This window comes from Dromaius novaehollandiae, chromosome Z (genome assembly GCF_036370855.1).
Source record: "Dromaius novaehollandiae isolate bDroNov1 chromosome Z, bDroNov1.hap1, whole genome shotgun sequence".
NCBI lineage: Eukaryota > Metazoa > Chordata > Aves > Casuariiformes > Dromaiidae > Dromaius > Dromaius novaehollandiae.
Window position 1 is genome coordinate 55,322,214 of NC_088132.1, and position 18,333 is coordinate 55,340,546.

The 18,333-nt window shown below is 36.9% G+C and overlaps 1 protein-coding gene across 3 annotated transcripts in view; it reads left to right on the plus strand.

The window, feature by feature from the left end:
• Positions 1-8,903, plus strand: part of LOC135324665 (single-stranded DNA-binding protein 2) — a 193,657-nt gene extending 184,754 nt beyond the window's left edge. For all 3 annotated transcript variants that reach the window (XM_064501385.1, XM_064501387.1, XM_064501386.1), the window contains one exon: positions 2,704-8,903. In XM_064501385.1, coding sequence (XP_064357455.1) covers positions 2,704-2,733 — 30 coding nt within the window. In that variant the 3' untranslated portion in view covers positions 2,734-8,903. The remainder of the gene's footprint in view (positions 1-2,703) is intronic.
• Positions 8,904-18,333: the final 9,430 nt, after the last annotated feature.

Here is an 18,333-nt window from a genome sequence, read left to right on the forward strand (position 1 = left end):
ATTTTTTACTAGCTCCTAAAATTATGGTATTGATTCACTAAAAAATTGTGCCAAATACTGTTAGAAGTTGAGCTGTAATTGCAAAATGGGAGAGGTGTAGATTTACTGCAGAAACTCTTCTTCTGGATTAAGAGGTCAGTTGTCAGTGAAAGGTGTGAAGTAGTAATGATTGCTCCATACGTACTCAGTAATGCACAATGGGCAGTATCTGAGCAGCCCAGATATGCGTAGTTGGCGGATCTTTGCATTTGAGTGTTTCAACTTGTAGCTGCCCAGCTTTTGACTCCTGAACAAGACATTTTGCAGGATAAAAATGTCTTTTAGAATGGGATTCACACTGAAGTGTATAATTAGAGGTCCAGGAGATCTCATGTCGAGAAGATGCAGCATGCTCTTAGAACCAGAAAAAGCAAAGATGCCCTCTAGTGTTCATTATGGGACAAATGACGTTTTTAAAAAAGGACAATGTTTGAGGCAGCAAAGCATGGTATAAAATACATTACAGAACAAAACTAGTATTTTCATACTCTTGTGCCTGAAGTTGGGTTTCTAAATCCACATTTAGGTTCCTAAATAGAAGTGGCCCGATTTTTCAGAAGTGCTGAGTGACTTCAACACTTCTGTTCTTATTGGAATTCACTGCTCTCAGAAGTGAGTGCAACTCCATTAATTATGCCAGTGGCGAATTTTAGCTCAGAAATTATGAAGAATAAACAGTTTCTCTTAGATCACACCACAGTCAAATTGCATGGCAAATTTCATGGAAATCAGATTTATTTTTATTTTTGGTTTGCTTCTTAAACTAGTGAAAAGGAAGAGGGAGCATTTTTCTGCATGTTAGCTTTTTGTGTAGGGGCATGTGTTTAGATTGTTTGGAATATTGGAGAAAATTAGTTTGTACAAAGCAAAAAGATTGATGTTTCAGAATCTGCAATAAAGCAGTAACCACAAAACCTCCATTAAATGTGATCCTTGGTCATGGTAGTCCTTGACTCTCGGTTCAGCATACTTTATTTGTACTGAGGACAGACAGTCTGATTCTGATTGCAGGCAGGTTCACCAAACCAAACTCATTAAAAGAAGGGCATCCGTTGTACTCAAAAGACAATTAATTTTCGCAGATACTTACTGGATTCTGGATGCTCCGAGGTGGTGTTTGCCTACCTGAATAAATCTGGGACCTAATTTTCTCAAAATTTTGCTATGCCTTCTGTGAACTTCTAGGTATCAGTTCCTCTCCAGCACAAGTCACATTTTAGTTTTTGAGAACTGTGTTGCTTTCTGATTCGTGTTTTCTTACTCGGCTACTTAGAGTAGGTGCTAATATGAAGTAATTTCTCAGGCAAATTTCTGATCCAGTTCACCAGGAGTTTTGCCTGGCATGGAGGGGGGAAAGAATTTGATTAATAATAAGTTAAAAAACACAGGTAAACACTGGTTTATCTGCACTGGATTGTCTTTACAGAACACAATATAAAAAATGTCACATATTCCTTATCCAAAGTGATTTCCCAGGAATTCATAACTTTGACTCTGATAAGGAAATAATTTGAACAGGTGCTTAATATTAAGCATTTAAGTTGATCTCCCTCATTGGCTAAAGATAAGCGTGTTATTGCTAGCTTTGCTGGCTCAGTATGAGAGGGTTCAGCACATGATGGGAGTCAGCCCTAAAGCAGACAAATTACCAGACACATGACATTGGGCAAAATGGATTTTACCCAGGTGGTCCATTCTATGTAGCTTATATGAGATAAAAGATCCATCTAATATGCTCTTTCTGAATATGCTTGGACACTTAGAAATGGCTGGCTCCAAACTCTAGCTTTGGCAGTTTTTTATTACATATCTGTTTTTTGCAAAGGCAGATTAATATCATTCTGTTTCTTGTATCAGTTTTCATTCCACTAATACTTTTTGTGTTTGAACATTTTCCTCTACTTAGAAGATTTCAGGCCAATTAAATATTTCTGCAGCCTGCAAGTTTCAGTTAAAATAAGAATTAAAATAATATAAATGTACATTGTGGTGTCCCATTGATTATTTGTAATGAAGTATTGCTAACTTGAGGGCAACTGTAGCTTGTTTAAGGGCTGCAGTTCAATTTGTGTTACAATAATAGTGTAATGTGGTGACCGGATTTTCAGTTCACATAAAGAAGAATGACCACTGATGCTTGATTCAGCTTGCTTCCCAAAATCTATAATACAGAATCTAAAACTAAGCCAAAAGCCTGATTTAATTCCAGCCAGATATATCTTCACTCCCTTTTTCCCATCAAAAAATAAAAAGCCCTCCAAAATAATTATGTGGTTCAAGTGACCATAAATGTAGCTGGTCAACTTGAGACTAGCTATTTGCGCAGCTAAATCCCCCCAGTAGTCAACACTGATGAGTAAAAGGTGAGAAAAGCATCAGTGAAATATTGATTCACCCCAATACCCAAGCTGCAGTACCCAGCACTGAAACTGAGCTCAAGTGAATTGATTTCATCACCAATAGCTGTATTTTTACGTAATGATAGAAGTATAATGGAAGTTATGATACCACAAATTGAACTACAGCCTTAGCACATGTGATAGTACAAATTAAGGAGAAAACTGAAATAGCATGTTGACATTTAAATTCACTGCTGTGGTCCAGAAGTGGTTTTAGTAACTTGGGAAAAAACTGTTGTTAAAATGTGGATTCCTCTTTTTTCAGTACTCCCCTAGCATGACAATGAGTGTGTGATCCGTTACCAAGTCTCCTAATGAAGACCACAGTGAGTTGGCCCTCTTCAGAGAGCTACTACAGAAGAAAATTATTCGTCCCAGTGTACAGTTTAACAAAAGGATCTCAGATACAATCAGACCCACCATTTTTTTTCTACCATCTCCCCAGTTTTGTCAAGAAAGTGGGTCCCAAACATGCTTGAGACAACTGTAAAGAGTGGCGTAACAGAACTGCCCAAGATGGAACTGCAAACAATTATCTGTGTATGTACATGTATGGGTTGGTGTATATGTGTGTGTGTGTGTGATATAGAAATACACACATACATATATAGGCCTGCAGGACATTGTAAAATATTATCACATGGCATCTTAAGTAGAAATGAGAAGTAGGGACTTCTATTCCATCTTTTTTTTCACGTTTACATTTTAATTATTAAAATTTGCTTTCCCTCTCCCCTCCTGAATTGTTTTATGTTGCATATATCACTGCTTTATAAGTTATTTTTTAAGGTGAACTCAAATGATAAATTCTTCTGATTTTGTAAATGTCTGCCATTATGGATAGGAATAAAATTGCTTATAAGAGCTTTCATTAACTTGTGTTTGATACCAGTTACCCTGTGAATCACAAACTGTACTGTCTCAAGAAATAGAAGAAAGCTCATCTTAATTTTTTGGAGAAATTTAATAATTCTCACCTAGTTTGGTGATTTTTTTTTTATACTTTGCCTTTAAAAAAGAAGCACTGAAGATTATTTTTCTTCTTTAATTGAAGCCTAATACCTGCAATATCTATTTTAAATGGAAGCCTGAATTTGATACAAGCTTCTCAGTTTATATAGAGTACTATAAGGTTACTGTAAGTGAGCTCCAGTTGCTGTAGAATCTAGCAATAAAGTGTCAGGGCTTCTTCTGCCCTTGGAAAAGAGTTTTCTATTTAGCATGATCTTCCATAGGGGTGGTAGTTAGTGGAAATACAGTAGAGTCCTTATTCCTGAAACCTCTTCTAACAATTTACCATTATGTTTCCCCTTTTTTATGATTCTCAGCTGAATCATAACAATCCGCAGTCCTGATTGTAAACAGCATCTCTCAAGCCCATGCAGAAAATCAGATCACCCTGGTATTTTGTATTTTTACTAGGTTTACCAGAATAACTCCCCCAAAACTTTCCAGTAAGCAGTCATTTCTGTGAACCAGAATGACTGTGTGAACATTTTATGACTACTAGCCTTGTGGAGGTCCTGTCTTTTGCCACAGATTGAAGAGAAACAAAGGTCTGAGCCATTTTATAAGGAGGTCAATGTATTGGACATGAAAGCTTGGGATAGAATCGAGAAAAGGCATATGGCCCTAAGAAAAGGCTTCTAGAAGCAGTCCCCGGTCTCCTCAAGCAAAGCTCGAAAACCCATATTACAGTAAATTTAGTTTCTAATGACTTGCAGCTCCCCCAAGAAAACGAAAGTTTGCAATTGTGTAGTGGTCAAAAGGTTGATGGTCAGCACTGTGAGTACAAAGTGACTGAACTAAAATTCATGCCACAGATAAACAGTAAAGTTCTTACCTTGGACTTTGCATACAAAAGAGCCACTTACATAGAGGAAACAGTTCTGAGATATGGTATGTCCATGCAGTCTAAGGAGATTTTTTTCATGAAATTGTGATGAAGAAGTTCATGTAATAGCTAATTGTGAAGGTAGATGCATGTAACTGGATATGTAAGGAGTACTACAATCTCCTCGCTCATTTTTATTTTTATATATAATATATATATATGAAAATAAAAAGATGTAATACTTTTATTCTCTTGTTAGGACTATTCAAAGAAGAAATTCTTGGAGACAGACACTTATTTAAAATTATGTTAGACTGTCGAAGATTTTGGTAACATTAATTTGTTAATAATAACTACTTTGATCAGTTGTAATCATAAACTAAATAGTCATTATATGGTTTTTTTTGACTTTGTTCCCAGTGATTATGAAGGTTGAATTCATTTGCCTATCGTTGGAAAACAGTTTGTTGCTGTCTCAAGACATGACAGAAGCCCCTACTATTGATTTGATTTATAAAAAGATAAAATCAGATCTCAGTTCCTGAGATCCTGGACTTGACTGTCGTCACTAATACCATTGGTTTCAGTGGCTATGTCTCCAGTACACTTCAGCTTCTTTCATGAATAATGCAAAGTTCAGGTGTCCTTGCAGTCTACATTTGGCATGTATGTTATCCTTGTTCATAGCCTTCTAAGAAGGACCTCAGGACTCTTTTCTGCCCAGTTTCAGTCATATGATGTCACTGCAACTGGACTAAGATAGATGAATATGTCTGGACTATGCATCAGGTGCTAAAGCCCATTCACACACCAGGTAAGTGTGCCCTTGAGTGAGCTCTTAAACTGTAAGTGTGTTTTGGGTCTGTTGTGTCCCTAAGGGAAAACCCTGCACTGTCCAAGCCAAGCCAGGGCACTCCTGCAGACATGTAGCATGGCCAGGGACCACGTGGCAACTGGCCTTCATGGCATCACTGAGGGCCCTCTTACATGACAGCCTGCATGCAGCCTCTGGAGCTTCTCACTCTGGCAAAATTAAGCAGAACTAGGGTTTAGTATCAACTAGAAATTGAAATTTTTTTCTTCTTGAATTTGACATCTGCAATAGTTTAGCTTCTAGGCACCTGTTAAGGAAAAAGTGTGACCATTAAATTAAAAACTGTGCAAATAGGAGTGCAGAAATAAGAGTCCCTTTAAATGAAACTGCCAACACATGTTGAATATTATTATCAAAATATGTTATCCTAATTTAAGTATTCCTTTCAGGTGCATAATTTTTCTTCTGTGATTCTTTTGAACTCCCCTCTATGTATTTTTTCTTACTGCCAGCATATCTTTGTTTCCCCTTTCCTTTTCAAAACATTTATATTAAATTAAACGTGGTTGCATTGATCTTGCAGCGTTAATCTCAGCAAAAATATTGCTGGCTTTAAAAGGAACAGTGTTGGGCCCTGCTTCTTGTAGGCTATCATTCTACACCCTGATATTGCAAGTTACTATATATGTCCAGCACTTTTCATACCTAGGTAGCCCCACAGACTCGTGGGATAAATATGTAAATGTTTGCAAAATCTTAGATTTGGGAGATCTGCTTGAATACTCAGTGCATATCTTATTATTAGAAATTTTATCAGATATAGGTATGCCTAATCACCTTGCTTTTTGTAGGGAATGAACCTGTGCTTACATACATCGGTAAAGTGATTTACATGCATGTTGGTAAGATCGGGTGATTATTAACCATACATAGGTTCTGCAGCTGAACCATAGAAAACAATCTTACATACTAAATACTGAACTTACTATGAGTATTCCTTTAGTTTTTAAATTTGTATAAAGCCTTTTGTTTGTTCATTTGTTTTCTTTCTTTTGCCTGTAAATCCTTACAGGATTTTTATCATATATAGGAGTATTAGTATGGAAAGAAAGATTATTTGCAAGCACTAAATTTTTACTCCCACTTGCGTTTCTATTGCACTAGGTATCAATGTGTAATGTAACTGCTATTTACTTCCATGCTTATGCAACAGCACTGTTGATAATATCAGAACTTGTCCAGCTCTGAGAAAAATATTAATGTAAGTGATGCAGAATAGTTTTTCCACAGTGGGCTTTTAGATAGATTTCTGTCTTTAATATAGAAATAAATAGATCATGATCCTCTAAATGGGTCTTTCAAGCAAATTTAAAGTAAGGCTTTTTAAAACAAGTGATAAAGTCTTAGAATAGCAGAAATAGCAGAATAATGGATCTCTCTTACTGTAAAAACTCTGGCAAAAATTCTGGCTTTGTAGAAATCAGCTGAAGTTCTGATACACTTCAATGAAACAAATATTTTACTTGCTGTATAAATCCATGAAAAGGAGTATTCATATCCAGATTTTATTTCCATATGTAAGTCTTGCAGAAGCAAGAACAGGGGGTAGGGCAAGCAAAAAGCTGTATGAATCACAGATAAAACATGTGGCCTGACATGTGCATTAAAAAAATACTTTGATATTTGTATATACAGGTTTCATTATTTTATTAATTGCTTGAGCATGTGGAAGAACTGCAGTTGAACACGGTGTTCTTCCCCCTTCATTGCAGAGTGAATTTGGTGCATGTGAAAAACATTGCAATAACCTTGAGTCTAGTCTTTGACACACCTTTCACTGTCCAGTGGACTGTGCGTCAAGCTTGACTAGGAGTGACTGGCTTTTCAAAGTGACAGAACAGGTCAGCATCCAGACCAGTAAGTCGTCATTCAGTCTGCTGAATGCCACTATTGCCAATTTTTATTTAGAAGCTTTCTGATTAGATCCTAGACCACCTATGTATTATGTATTCAGATACAATAACAAGTCTCAGACTTAACAGCCTGCTCCCATTTTGATTTACAAAATATAAGGTTAAAAGCACCATATCCCATCACTAGTCACATGAAGACATCCAGCCATCACTCTCCCTTTAAAACACAACGGGAAGTATGTAGACTGATTATTTAATTTAAATAATTCAAATTAGGAAGTGAATGGAAGCTTGCTTCTTTATGGATAGCAATTTAGAATCTCTGCATCAGAAGGATAGCTTCTTGAACTGGCTAAAAATCATTTGAATTTTCCCCTGCTCTGTGGTTAGCAAATGAAATACTGCATGTAAAGAGGATTTGGAATTAGATGGGTAATTTAATGAGGGACCAGCTGTTACAATATTCAGTGTTGTACATTTTATTCTTTTTTCCATTACTATTTAAAATGAATTTTCAGCTGATAAATGTTGCATTGATTTCTATTTCTCAGATCAGTTAATTATTTTTAAGTATTATCTCCTGCTCCTAGACATCTCTGGTTCTTTGTTGTTGTTGTTGCTGAATATGGGCTGAATTCTTCAAGATTTGACCCTACACATTTGCATTTGGAGAATATCATAAAATAGAGTTTAATGATTAAAAAAGATCAGTATAGGTATTTTTCTTTAATTCACTATAAGGGATGGTACAGGGCTTCTGTTCCAAACAATCTTAGGTTTGGGTGGGCCCCATGGATGAGGATTTTGATAAAGCACGTCTTTCAAATAAAAACCAAAAAACTCCTACTACAGTGACAGCTCATTTCTCTTCAAACAAACTGATCACACTAAGGATCTAATTCAGGATTAAATGGTATGAAACAACTATAAAAATTCAGTGCACTCAAATATAAATGAGATAGATTTAAAATTTAAGTGTGCAGCTTCCTCTGCTTTCCAGACATTATTGGCTTGGTCCTGTAAACTGCTGTTCATACCAGTTGTCCTACTGAAATTTTGATGAAACCACTAGCATAAGGTCATTCTTTGCAGGATTTCACCCTGAACTGGACAAAACAGTGTATTTGAAGTGTGACTTCATTGGCAGATATATACACTAGACTGAAACACAAAAGGTGTGTTGAAATTTTAAAAATGATGTTTCAACCTGAAAAACAGAGGGAAAAAGTCGTAACTGATCTAAAATATTGCTTTGAATGCATGCATGCAGATTATCTGCCAGTGCTATCATCTTGGAAACAAATTACAGCAACAAATTAAGAGTACATCAATGGACCATCTACTCAGACAGCACATTGAAACACGTTCACGTTTGTTTGAAATAAAGCTTATACATGTTTAATTTTAAGCATATTTTAAGAACACGAGTAGGTTTTTTCAGAACAGTGGGACCGCTAATATGCTTGAACAGTGTTTGAGCATGGACAGTCTAGAAGCTCAAATTAAGTCTTCCCTAAACAGACATTTTCTTTTCTTTTCTTTTCTTTCATTTTTAAGATTTTACCAGTGCAGGAGCATGTTTATGTATTGATAGTATTGATATGTGGAACAGATTTGGCTTTCTTCTGTTTCTTATTTTGTTAGAGCATTGTTCACTATTACATGAACTATTTTTGTGAACTTGTCCTTCATCTTGTTTTAAATTGTGCAGTCATAATTTCCCTCAACATAGCTAATGGCATTGCAACCTTAGTCCAGACTTCTGTTTGGTCACTGTTCTTCATTTAAGCTTAAAATATGTAAGGAAGCCTCTCATGTAATGGGAAAACTTGCCATAAAAATGTATAAAGGTTTTCTTGGGTACATGTTTTCACATTTAATAAAAATACAATTTTCATTTATAATTTGAAATGGTCACTTTCTAGCCACTATTTAAGTTCTATGTGCAAAAGAAATTGAGAAAACAAATACCTTTTGGTCATTTGAATTCAGCATCATAAATATTTGCTGAAAGACATGCTTTTTGGGAGATCAGATCAAAACAAGATTTACTACTTCCTTGCTATGAATAGTACAACTGGACTTTATGTTGAAAGCTCCTTCCACATCCCAAAAAGTGGATTTCCTAACATCTGATACATATGACTTTATAAGAGCTCAGTTCACAAATAGTCTGATTTCATTCGTGTGCTCTGTGTTTTCGCTGTATCTAATGGACGATTCAGAGTGCCCCTTAGCTGTGCAAGAGTCCGCGCTTGTGTCTCACAGAGGCATAATTGAGTGGTCGGTCCAGCAGGCTTGTTGACGGAGTCTGGTAATGAAGTACTGGATAATATATCTGCAAAGTGCACCCAACTCTTCATTCAGTAACAAGATATTCTTACACTACGTCACTATTCTCTTAAGAAGTTTTACAGTCTGCTTTCTTGCAGTTAGGTCTGGGGACTCCCCCAAGATTTTACAATGCCAGAACACGAGGCTTAATTTTACTGACAAAAATTCTGGCAGTATAGCGTTAGTTTTCATAGGGAATCGGCTGAAAACATGGGGTTTTTGAAAGACTGCACATCTTCTCAATCCCCTGGTGTACTCGAAAAGAAACCATACAATTTAAAAGTCTGGTCCGTTACAGAGATATTTACAGTTCCTCAGTCTAGGAGGGAATTTTAACAGTAACCATGACCAAAACCATGTTTGTCCCTATTGACTGAAATCATCAATAATCATTTTAGATATGAACAATTTTTACTACAGAATGCTGCTCTGATCAGTGAGGAGCCAGATTATCAGCTGGATAAACTGGATATTTGTAGGCTTTATTTCTGTTGTTTAATCTTGGTGTTTTCTTCTCTCTCATTTGGATTTTCCCATTAATTGTACTATGCGAGATGCTTGCACAAAAATAAGAACAGTTTTCTCGGTAAACATACGAAAAGTTGTTCCCATCCATAAATAGAGTCTTACTATAGAGAATTTATTTCATTAGAGACATTGTGCATAATAACAAACACGGAGTGGCTGTGCAAGATCCTGAGAGTCCTCAATGTTAGAGATTAGGAAAGTTAGCATCTCAGAGGCTTATGCATTAGATGAGATGATTTGTAAATCGCATAAAATCACTTGAAACAAAAGCTGATATTTGCCATGCAGAATGGAAGAAAATAAAATTCAAATAAAGCATACTTAAGTTGAAGTAGAAATTTACTAAAGATATAATTTACAACGAGAATTTGAAAAGCATGTAATCAATGATAAGTTTGTTAGCAGCAGACAGCAACAAAACTGATGGCTACGATTCAGTAGCTACTCTCTTTTTTAAGGTGGAGGTGCAGCCTGCAGTCTTACACCCCAGCAGAGAGACTGCATGGGGGCTAGATTTCTTGCTGTAGAGAGAAGGTTACAGACAAGGGGCTGTAATATCCACAGGTTGCATCTTTTGCTACAGATGAGTAAAGTCCAAGTGCCCGTCCTGCTGACGTCAAAGACCATCTCCAATAAGAACACACAGCACATTGAATATTTTAGCAAAAGTGTTTTCTAAAACAGCAGCTACAAACATGACCTTCAAAACTGTTCCCAGCTCTGTTCTCATTTTCTAACTCCTAGTTTTTGTTTGATTTGCATTTACACTGATGGTTAAGGAAGAGTAATATAAATTCCTAAACAAGGCCTGAAATACAGACTTGAACAGTGGCATGAGCAAAGTGGAAGCTGGAGCTCTCTATTATTTGAGAATTAAGTAACATTTTTCTTTCAGGATAAAAATAAAACTGAATCCTTAGAAGAAACTTTTTTAGCCTTGTGGTGGCTATTAGAGAAATGTAAATCAAAATGCTGCATATGTCTAAAGGCCAGTTTGGAGGACTTTTTTGTGGCAAGTATCCCTGTGCAAAAATATTGCGGTGCATCTATTTTGTGCATGTTTGCCCAAAACCACAAAAACAAAAAAACTTTTTATGGCCTGCTATACATGCATCTGGCAAACAGTCATTTCTGGTGGGGAGAGGAGGAAGATTTGATAGTTGGTGGGTTATTGTATTTATCTGAATTACTTAAAGCATTGGTAACTATTGTCAACTTTGTTCACATTGCACAAGATATTCTGTGTAGAGATGTATTTTTTTTCTTTACTGCTGGCATTATAATTTCAGTGATCCATGCATATTCTGTAAATTCCTGTAGGTTTTGTGTAAGAAACCTTGTCACCACTGCTTAATACTGTAAATTCTTGTTTTGAAGCAAGGGGTGGCTTTTGATTGTACAGCCATGTGTATTATATACTACAATAATACTTGTTCTATCATCAAAACTTGCTGTTCACATATAGTTAAAGCCTTGCTAAGCACGCTTAGTGGTTTCAGAATTTATTTCAAACAGCAAATACATAAGCCATTTACAGGAATATTAAATCAACTGCAACAAGAGAATTCAACCCAGTTCATATCTTCTTGGAGAGCCTGGGGTTAGGTTTTAGTGGACAATAGGCAGCTGCAGTTTAGCACGTTCCATGACCCACTGTAGGGCGTGCAGTGTGTCCTTTCAGCCTACAAGGTGCCCGTGCAAGGCCTGACTCTGTGCAGGGAACTACACTAGAGGGAAGGTCTTCCTTCCGAGTGTCCCCAGCCCAAGGCAGGCTACAGGACCTCAGCAGCCTGTCTCAGAGAGATTTTCCAGCCTACAGGCTTCCTTGCACTAAGTAAGCGTAGCTGTACTAGCTTTTCCTCTGGTGTCTCTCTTTTGCACTTCTGTGTTGGTGCCAGAACAGAAACCCAACTCCGCGGTATGGAGGAGGTAAGGAAGCACTTTCTCTATATTGTGCCCTTGTCCCCAGCTCCCACAGGCTTTATGTGAGGCAATGTCTTTAGGAGAATTTCATTCTTTGTCTGTTTACTGAGAAAGGGAAAAAAAAACCAACTCTGAACTCCACCATTTATATTGCTGTTTTATGATATACGACAAAGACCTGAAAATATATATGTGTTCTTTGCTTGTTTCTGACATTAGAAACTCAAATCCTGTCTAGACCGAAAGACTTTATGACTGCAAAAGAGTAAAAAAGCTGGCAACACAACCTGAGAAAGTTGAAAGGCATTCTTACATAGATCATTTTAAATTGTGTTTTATTCGTTTTTGTTGATAGTTTAAATGACTAGGTTAACCTTTTGAATAAAGGCAGTCTTTGTTAGTGATTTCGCACCTTCACCCTCTCACATAAAACTTTGGGTACTTGCAATAAATATTCCTCACACCTCCAAGCCAGATTGTAGATAAATTCCTTGTATTGCTAAAGTCAAAAAAATGTTTCTATGGATTACTTCAGCCCTTTATGGAGAGCAACAGAGCGTAATCCCAATTAAAGAGAAGTATTCGCAGGTCACATTTGAACAATTAGGCAGGTATGTTTTAGACAAAGAATGACTTTCAACATTGTAAGTGGAACTAGTGTTCAAACTCCAGTCTTGAATTAAAGAAAACCTCAGTGATATTCCAAATTGGCAGGAATTAAATTTGTCAATATAAATATTAATGTAGAAAATATAAGAAATTTTGATACTGCCTCTGACCTTAAACATTAATATTGATAATACCGGGAGTCTTGTAAACTTTGTGTATTTCAGAACAGCTGTACCTCTCCTCAGAGAGTGCTTGATCTTTATTATTGACAGCTACTGCAAAGAGCCAATCCATGTCATACCAGAAGAGTTCAAAAGCATGGCAATGGAGAATTCCCCAGTCTCATAAATATGCAGCCATGTGTGTCTTCTGTTGGGATGAATAATCATTCCAACTGCAAACTTCTCCAGACCTTGTTTGTAACTTTTAAAAACACCCTCGTAAATCATTTCAGAAGGGCAGCAGTCTGTGTTGATGAGAGAGCCAACAAGCTGCCTGACAACGATCGCTTTCCAAATGACTTAGAGTCTTGCTTCGGCGTGTATTCATTCTCTTAGCTGCAGCCCTTGAAAGGAGTTGTACCATGAATACAACTTTACTTGAAGCCCTTTGACTGCATCAGAAAACAGACCTTCCACTGAAGGCTTCCCTTTCCTAAAAATCCTTTTTGAAATAATACAGCTGCTTCCCACGACAGTTGAAGTGCTGAGAGGTTTGGTGGTATTAGTTTTCTTGGACCAAAATACGGCTCTGATGTTGCATTTGTACATTGAGGAATCCTCCCCCACAGAAAGTGCCTCTGAAGGCCTGTGTAGCACAACTCCTGGGATTCTCTCTGTTCAAAGAAGCCTCCTTGTCTAAGGACCAAACATGGGAAATTCACATAAAGGTCACAAAATCAAGTTTCATTGTTTCATTTTGAAAAAGTTCCTGGCAAGACTGGAGAGTTGCAAAGACATGGATCATATGGGTCATTTACTACAAAGCGTATCTGTTTTGAAGCCTCAGATATTAATGTTATTACGGCATATGTTTTGTAATGATATTATCATAACCATTAGACCCTATTTGTTTGTATTCTATCCTGTGGCCTGATTCATCCTACCCTAACTTCAGCAGCCTTAAGATTAGCAGCCTAGGTTTCCTCAGCAAGTCACTGGGGGACAGAAAAAGATGCCTCCAGAAGATCATATTCTGGTATCAATGGCTCTCTCAGTTGATGAATCCTGCGTGGTTTTAAGGACCTAAAATTAGATGGGATGAATTCAAGGGTTTATGTTTAGCCTCACTTCCCTGTATACAAAAGTCTATTTTTTGGAGCCTCATAGGAGAATCGGCAAGAATAACACAACCTTTAAGAATCTGTGTGTGTGACTTCCAGATTTTCTGAATCCCTCAATCTAAAACATGAGATTTCTGCTCCATAGTTTGCTATTCTCTCCTTTACTTCCTTTTTTATAAACGGGTGTAACTTGAATTGACTTGTTTGAACATTTCTGGGAGGTTTACCCCTGCCTAGGAATTCTAGCCTTTATTTGTTAAATAGGCTCTCTCGCTCCTTGGCAGCACAAAGAGATCCATTCATTTAAAGCAGCATATGAAGAAACCATTGCATAGATGAATCAACACCAGCAATAGCATATGTTGCTCTTAAATTCAGCTATGAGGTCGTAACTAAGGTATTAATGTACATACTTTCTAGGGATGGCTAAACATTCCTTTCCTGAGAGCTGTGAAGAATAAATCTAGCAGCTCGTAATTTAGGTTTGTGAGAAATGGCAGTTTATGGCTTTTTGTGAGCTTCCTGTATATTATTTCACATCCTGGTTTGGAGATGAGGAAGTATCCAGTTTTAGATAGGCCAGCTCCTTGCAGACAGTGGTACTGTCTGGATGAGCCAACCCCATTTATAGCAGGTTCTACCTCAGGCTTGCACCCTGCACATACCTTGTTCTAGTTCAACTTGCTATCCTTCTTCATTAACTGTTGGTACCAAATCATAACAAGGATTGTACCAATTCTTGTTGCAAGCTGAGAAGCACCTGAGGTTAAAAAATACGAATGTTGTAATTTGCACCTTTTCACCTTCATAAAGTGTCCACATTCTCTCAGCTGGGCCTGAGACAGGCTGCCTCCATAGTTGCTGTGTTACTTCATCATGCAAGAGTAGGTGTAATTTTCTTTCGTGAGTCTGACAGCAGCAGTATTGTTATGTTTGCTTTATTTTCTGAGTTGTGACTCATTCGGTGATGAAAATGATATGCATCTTGTGTAGCTATGGATAGAAAAATTGAGAAATGCTTTTTATGATATGCTAGTACAATCTTTGCTCTGCTCTGCTCAATACTTTAAGTGCTAAAATTCACCGAAGTACTATGTTCAAGAATTATCTTTGCAACGTCCTTGCATGAAAATGGGTGTGAATTTCCTGTTACTGTTTCTGGGTCTCAGTGGATTCTGGGCCAAAGGTAAAGCTGTTGCAATGGGCAAGATTGCCCTGGTAGCCACTTACTGACTACTTTTCAGATGCATAAAACCATTCTGTCTATTGGCTGGTGTTCTTCCAGTTGTCTTGGTAGATCACCATATTCTTGAATATCTTAATGGGCTTTGTCAGCCAACGGAGGAGAGGTGGACATGCTTACCACCCAGGAACTGCAGAAATGTAGCAATTAATCAATTATTTTCTCCAGCAATCATTTATTTTTAGTGCTTAACTTTCAATTAACATATTTTCCGATATTACTTTATCATTCAATATCTGGAGGTAGTTTGAGCAAAAATATATGAATATATATAATTTACAAGAAATATAGGCTTGTATTGTGCCTTTGTAATTCTCTTCAGCTTCAGTATCTATAAGCTACGAGCAGACAAACTTCTTCCCTCTTTTGGGATATACTTTGCTACCTAGTAACTGATGGCTTCATTAATACAGGATATTTGAGTCTTCTGGGGCTAATGTGTATATTTTCCCAGGTGAAAATGCCATAGTATTCTCCACCAGACATAAGCACAATGACATATCACTGCAGTGCATGCCTTCTTTTAGCTTCTCTCTCTCTCTACATATGATTGCATGTTGAAAATTTAGAAATGCTGCTGTATAAACTGCTACATTGTTTACCCAGTATAGGTGTTCATCTGCATCCCTTGTTTGTGCAAAACTCCCATTAACTTGAAGGTTATTCGTGGCTTGAAAGGGAGTTTTGGAAGCACAAAGGGTACAGGGAGCAACTCTTCAGTAGTTTACAGGCTGCTGTAAATTAATGTCTTTTCAGCAAAGAAATGTAGCATTTTAGCAGTGACTTCCTAGTGAAAACACTGAGCGTGCTTATCAGTTAAGATTCTAAGATAAAAGTGTCAGGCTGTGTAATTGTATCTCATCTAATTTTGACACTTAACCAATAATATTTAATGAGGTATGAATCTCAGTTGTATCTACATGTTTGATTATGATACAGCAACCAATGCAAAACTGAAAGGTGAACAGCCATGTTTTAGTATCACAGCTACACAAGAAATCACAGGTTTCAAGAGATTGTTTTTAAATTTTGTTTCACAATTTCTAAAACATTTTCACCACTGAAGTATTTTTCTATACAGTTACCTGAGGCTTGGCTTCCTTTCACCAACCAAAATAGTCTGTAGCCTTCTACACTGTGAAAGGCAAGCTCTGTGGAGAAACGTGGGCTTTGTGCTTGCCCAACAAATTAGCAGAAATTTCATCCAAGCCATAAAAGCCTTTTATGTTATTCTGTGTTTATGTAATCAAAGCACTTAGGGATAGGAGCTTCAGGAATAAAGAGCTCTCTCTATCCATCATTTTACTTTCTCTAATTCATAGGGATTTAAGAGTTCTTTTTTCAAGGCTCAGCTGTATCTCTTTAAAACAGCGCAGTCTAAGAAGTGCGTGAGATGCAGTTTATGCAGATAGCATCGGAGCATGAAAGATTTACTTTTAATAGCAAGTAGTAACATATGTCCCTATGGACATGGACACTTGCAAATAAGTCTGATACCAAGAATAAAAAAGCAAGATGGTACCAGTACATCAGACTCTGTGCTACAGTGGGTTTTTTAGCTTTCGTCATTTCTATTTTATTTTTGCGGGAGAGGAGTTGGGGAATCTCAGATCATACGGGGAATTTTAGAAGTCTATCACTCAACAAACATTTTATAAAGTCTAACTTCAAAATGCACTATGATTTATTACAAAAATATATTTTCTTCTGTTTGCCGACATGGTTGTTCCATTTTGTGATAAGTTAAACTAAGCAGTTAATTTGTTGCACTGCCTAGCTGCATGAATTCATCCAGTGTACATATGTACCTGTGCAGCATTACTTTGGGTTTTGTATTTGAATTTGCAGTATTGATTATTTTTGTATTTTACTTTGCCTCTGTTATTATTGGAATTGTAGTAAACATAATTTATACATATGATTTTACAACTGTTTTGCAACTGAAAAGTCTTCTTTAAATTGTAAAGTTTTATTGATGGATACTCATTAAAATGGTATAAGAATTATATTAACAATTGTTTTGTGTTTTGATGCTCTCTGTACATAAATATATGTCTATTTATCTGTTTAATGGTGCTTGTGTCTTGCAATTTTGGATACATTTTAGAATAAAGTTTCATTTTGCAAGAAATAGTTGTATTTTCAAAAGCTGTGTCAAAAAAACCACCTTTCCAGGAATAACGAGGGTTATGACAGAGATATTAACCTCTAAAATATTTACAGCTTCAGGCAGTAATACGTTTGTTTCAAGAATATAGACATATATAGTCTATGAAGATGCACAGCTACATATTGTGGTCGATTTACTTTAGCTGACATATACATTTAAGACATTACCCAAAAGAACCATTTTGGAGGCATGTGCTCCACTGGTAAGAAAAGATTTGTATACACCTTTTTATACATGTTACAATGTCACAATTAAAACATGTAATTTTCCAAGGCACACTAAGAAGTCTCCAATCTTACATCTGTTCAAATACCAAAGGAATTTTGGTAGAAGCCTAAAACGCAATTCTAGATTACAGGCTTCTTCTAAATGGTGGGGAAGATGTGGTTCTAAATCAGAACTCTTGCTAGTCCCTTTTGCTTTAAGACTTCTTGGAATAAATTCTAATTTGGCTGAAATTCTGGTCTGGAGCAGTTACGCTGTTAGTTGAGCCGGTTGCTAGCTGTCTACCTACTGTAATCTGAGTAGTACTTCTTGCTAGCTCTGACGGCTTTACAGAATATTTATCCACATCTAATACTGAATTCATCTTTTATTTATGAAGTGCCTTACCTCTTCTGGCGCAATTTCTCTAAAGGCATTGTGCTGTGTCTTGTACTTCACAGCACTCATGAGATATGCTATTGTGCTGCACAAAGCTTTTAAAATCATGTTGCTTCAATTACAAATGCATGTTATCAGGAGATGAAAATCTAATGTCCAGCCTGTTTTTTTTTCTTTGTAAATGTATTTAAAACAATGCTGCACCTGTTTTTGTTGTTGTTTTCACCATTTCAGTTCAGCACAAGAAGCTTCAAGCCATTAAGCGAGAATCATTTACTGACACAAACTTTTTAAAATTGCATTAGGAAAGAACAGTTCTGAAGGGAAGCCAATTTCTTAATCAGTTAACCAAACTTTTGAAGTTGAGCTCACCCTAATTCACCACCAGTTCGCATTTCAAAAGAACAATTTTACTGAAGACTGTAACTCAGTGACATAAGGGTTTGGACGTAGGGCATCTTCCACCTGCCTTTGACCGTTTGTGCCTCTCCCCACAACAGAGAGCAACAACGAGGAATCTGCTGGCTCACCAAGATGCTTGCCAGAGCCTGCATCAGCCACATAGCGTTGGTCCAGCTGCCTCCTTCTGTGTGGTGACATCCAGAGGTTCTGGTACAGGCTGCTGTGCCACATAGGCACTTC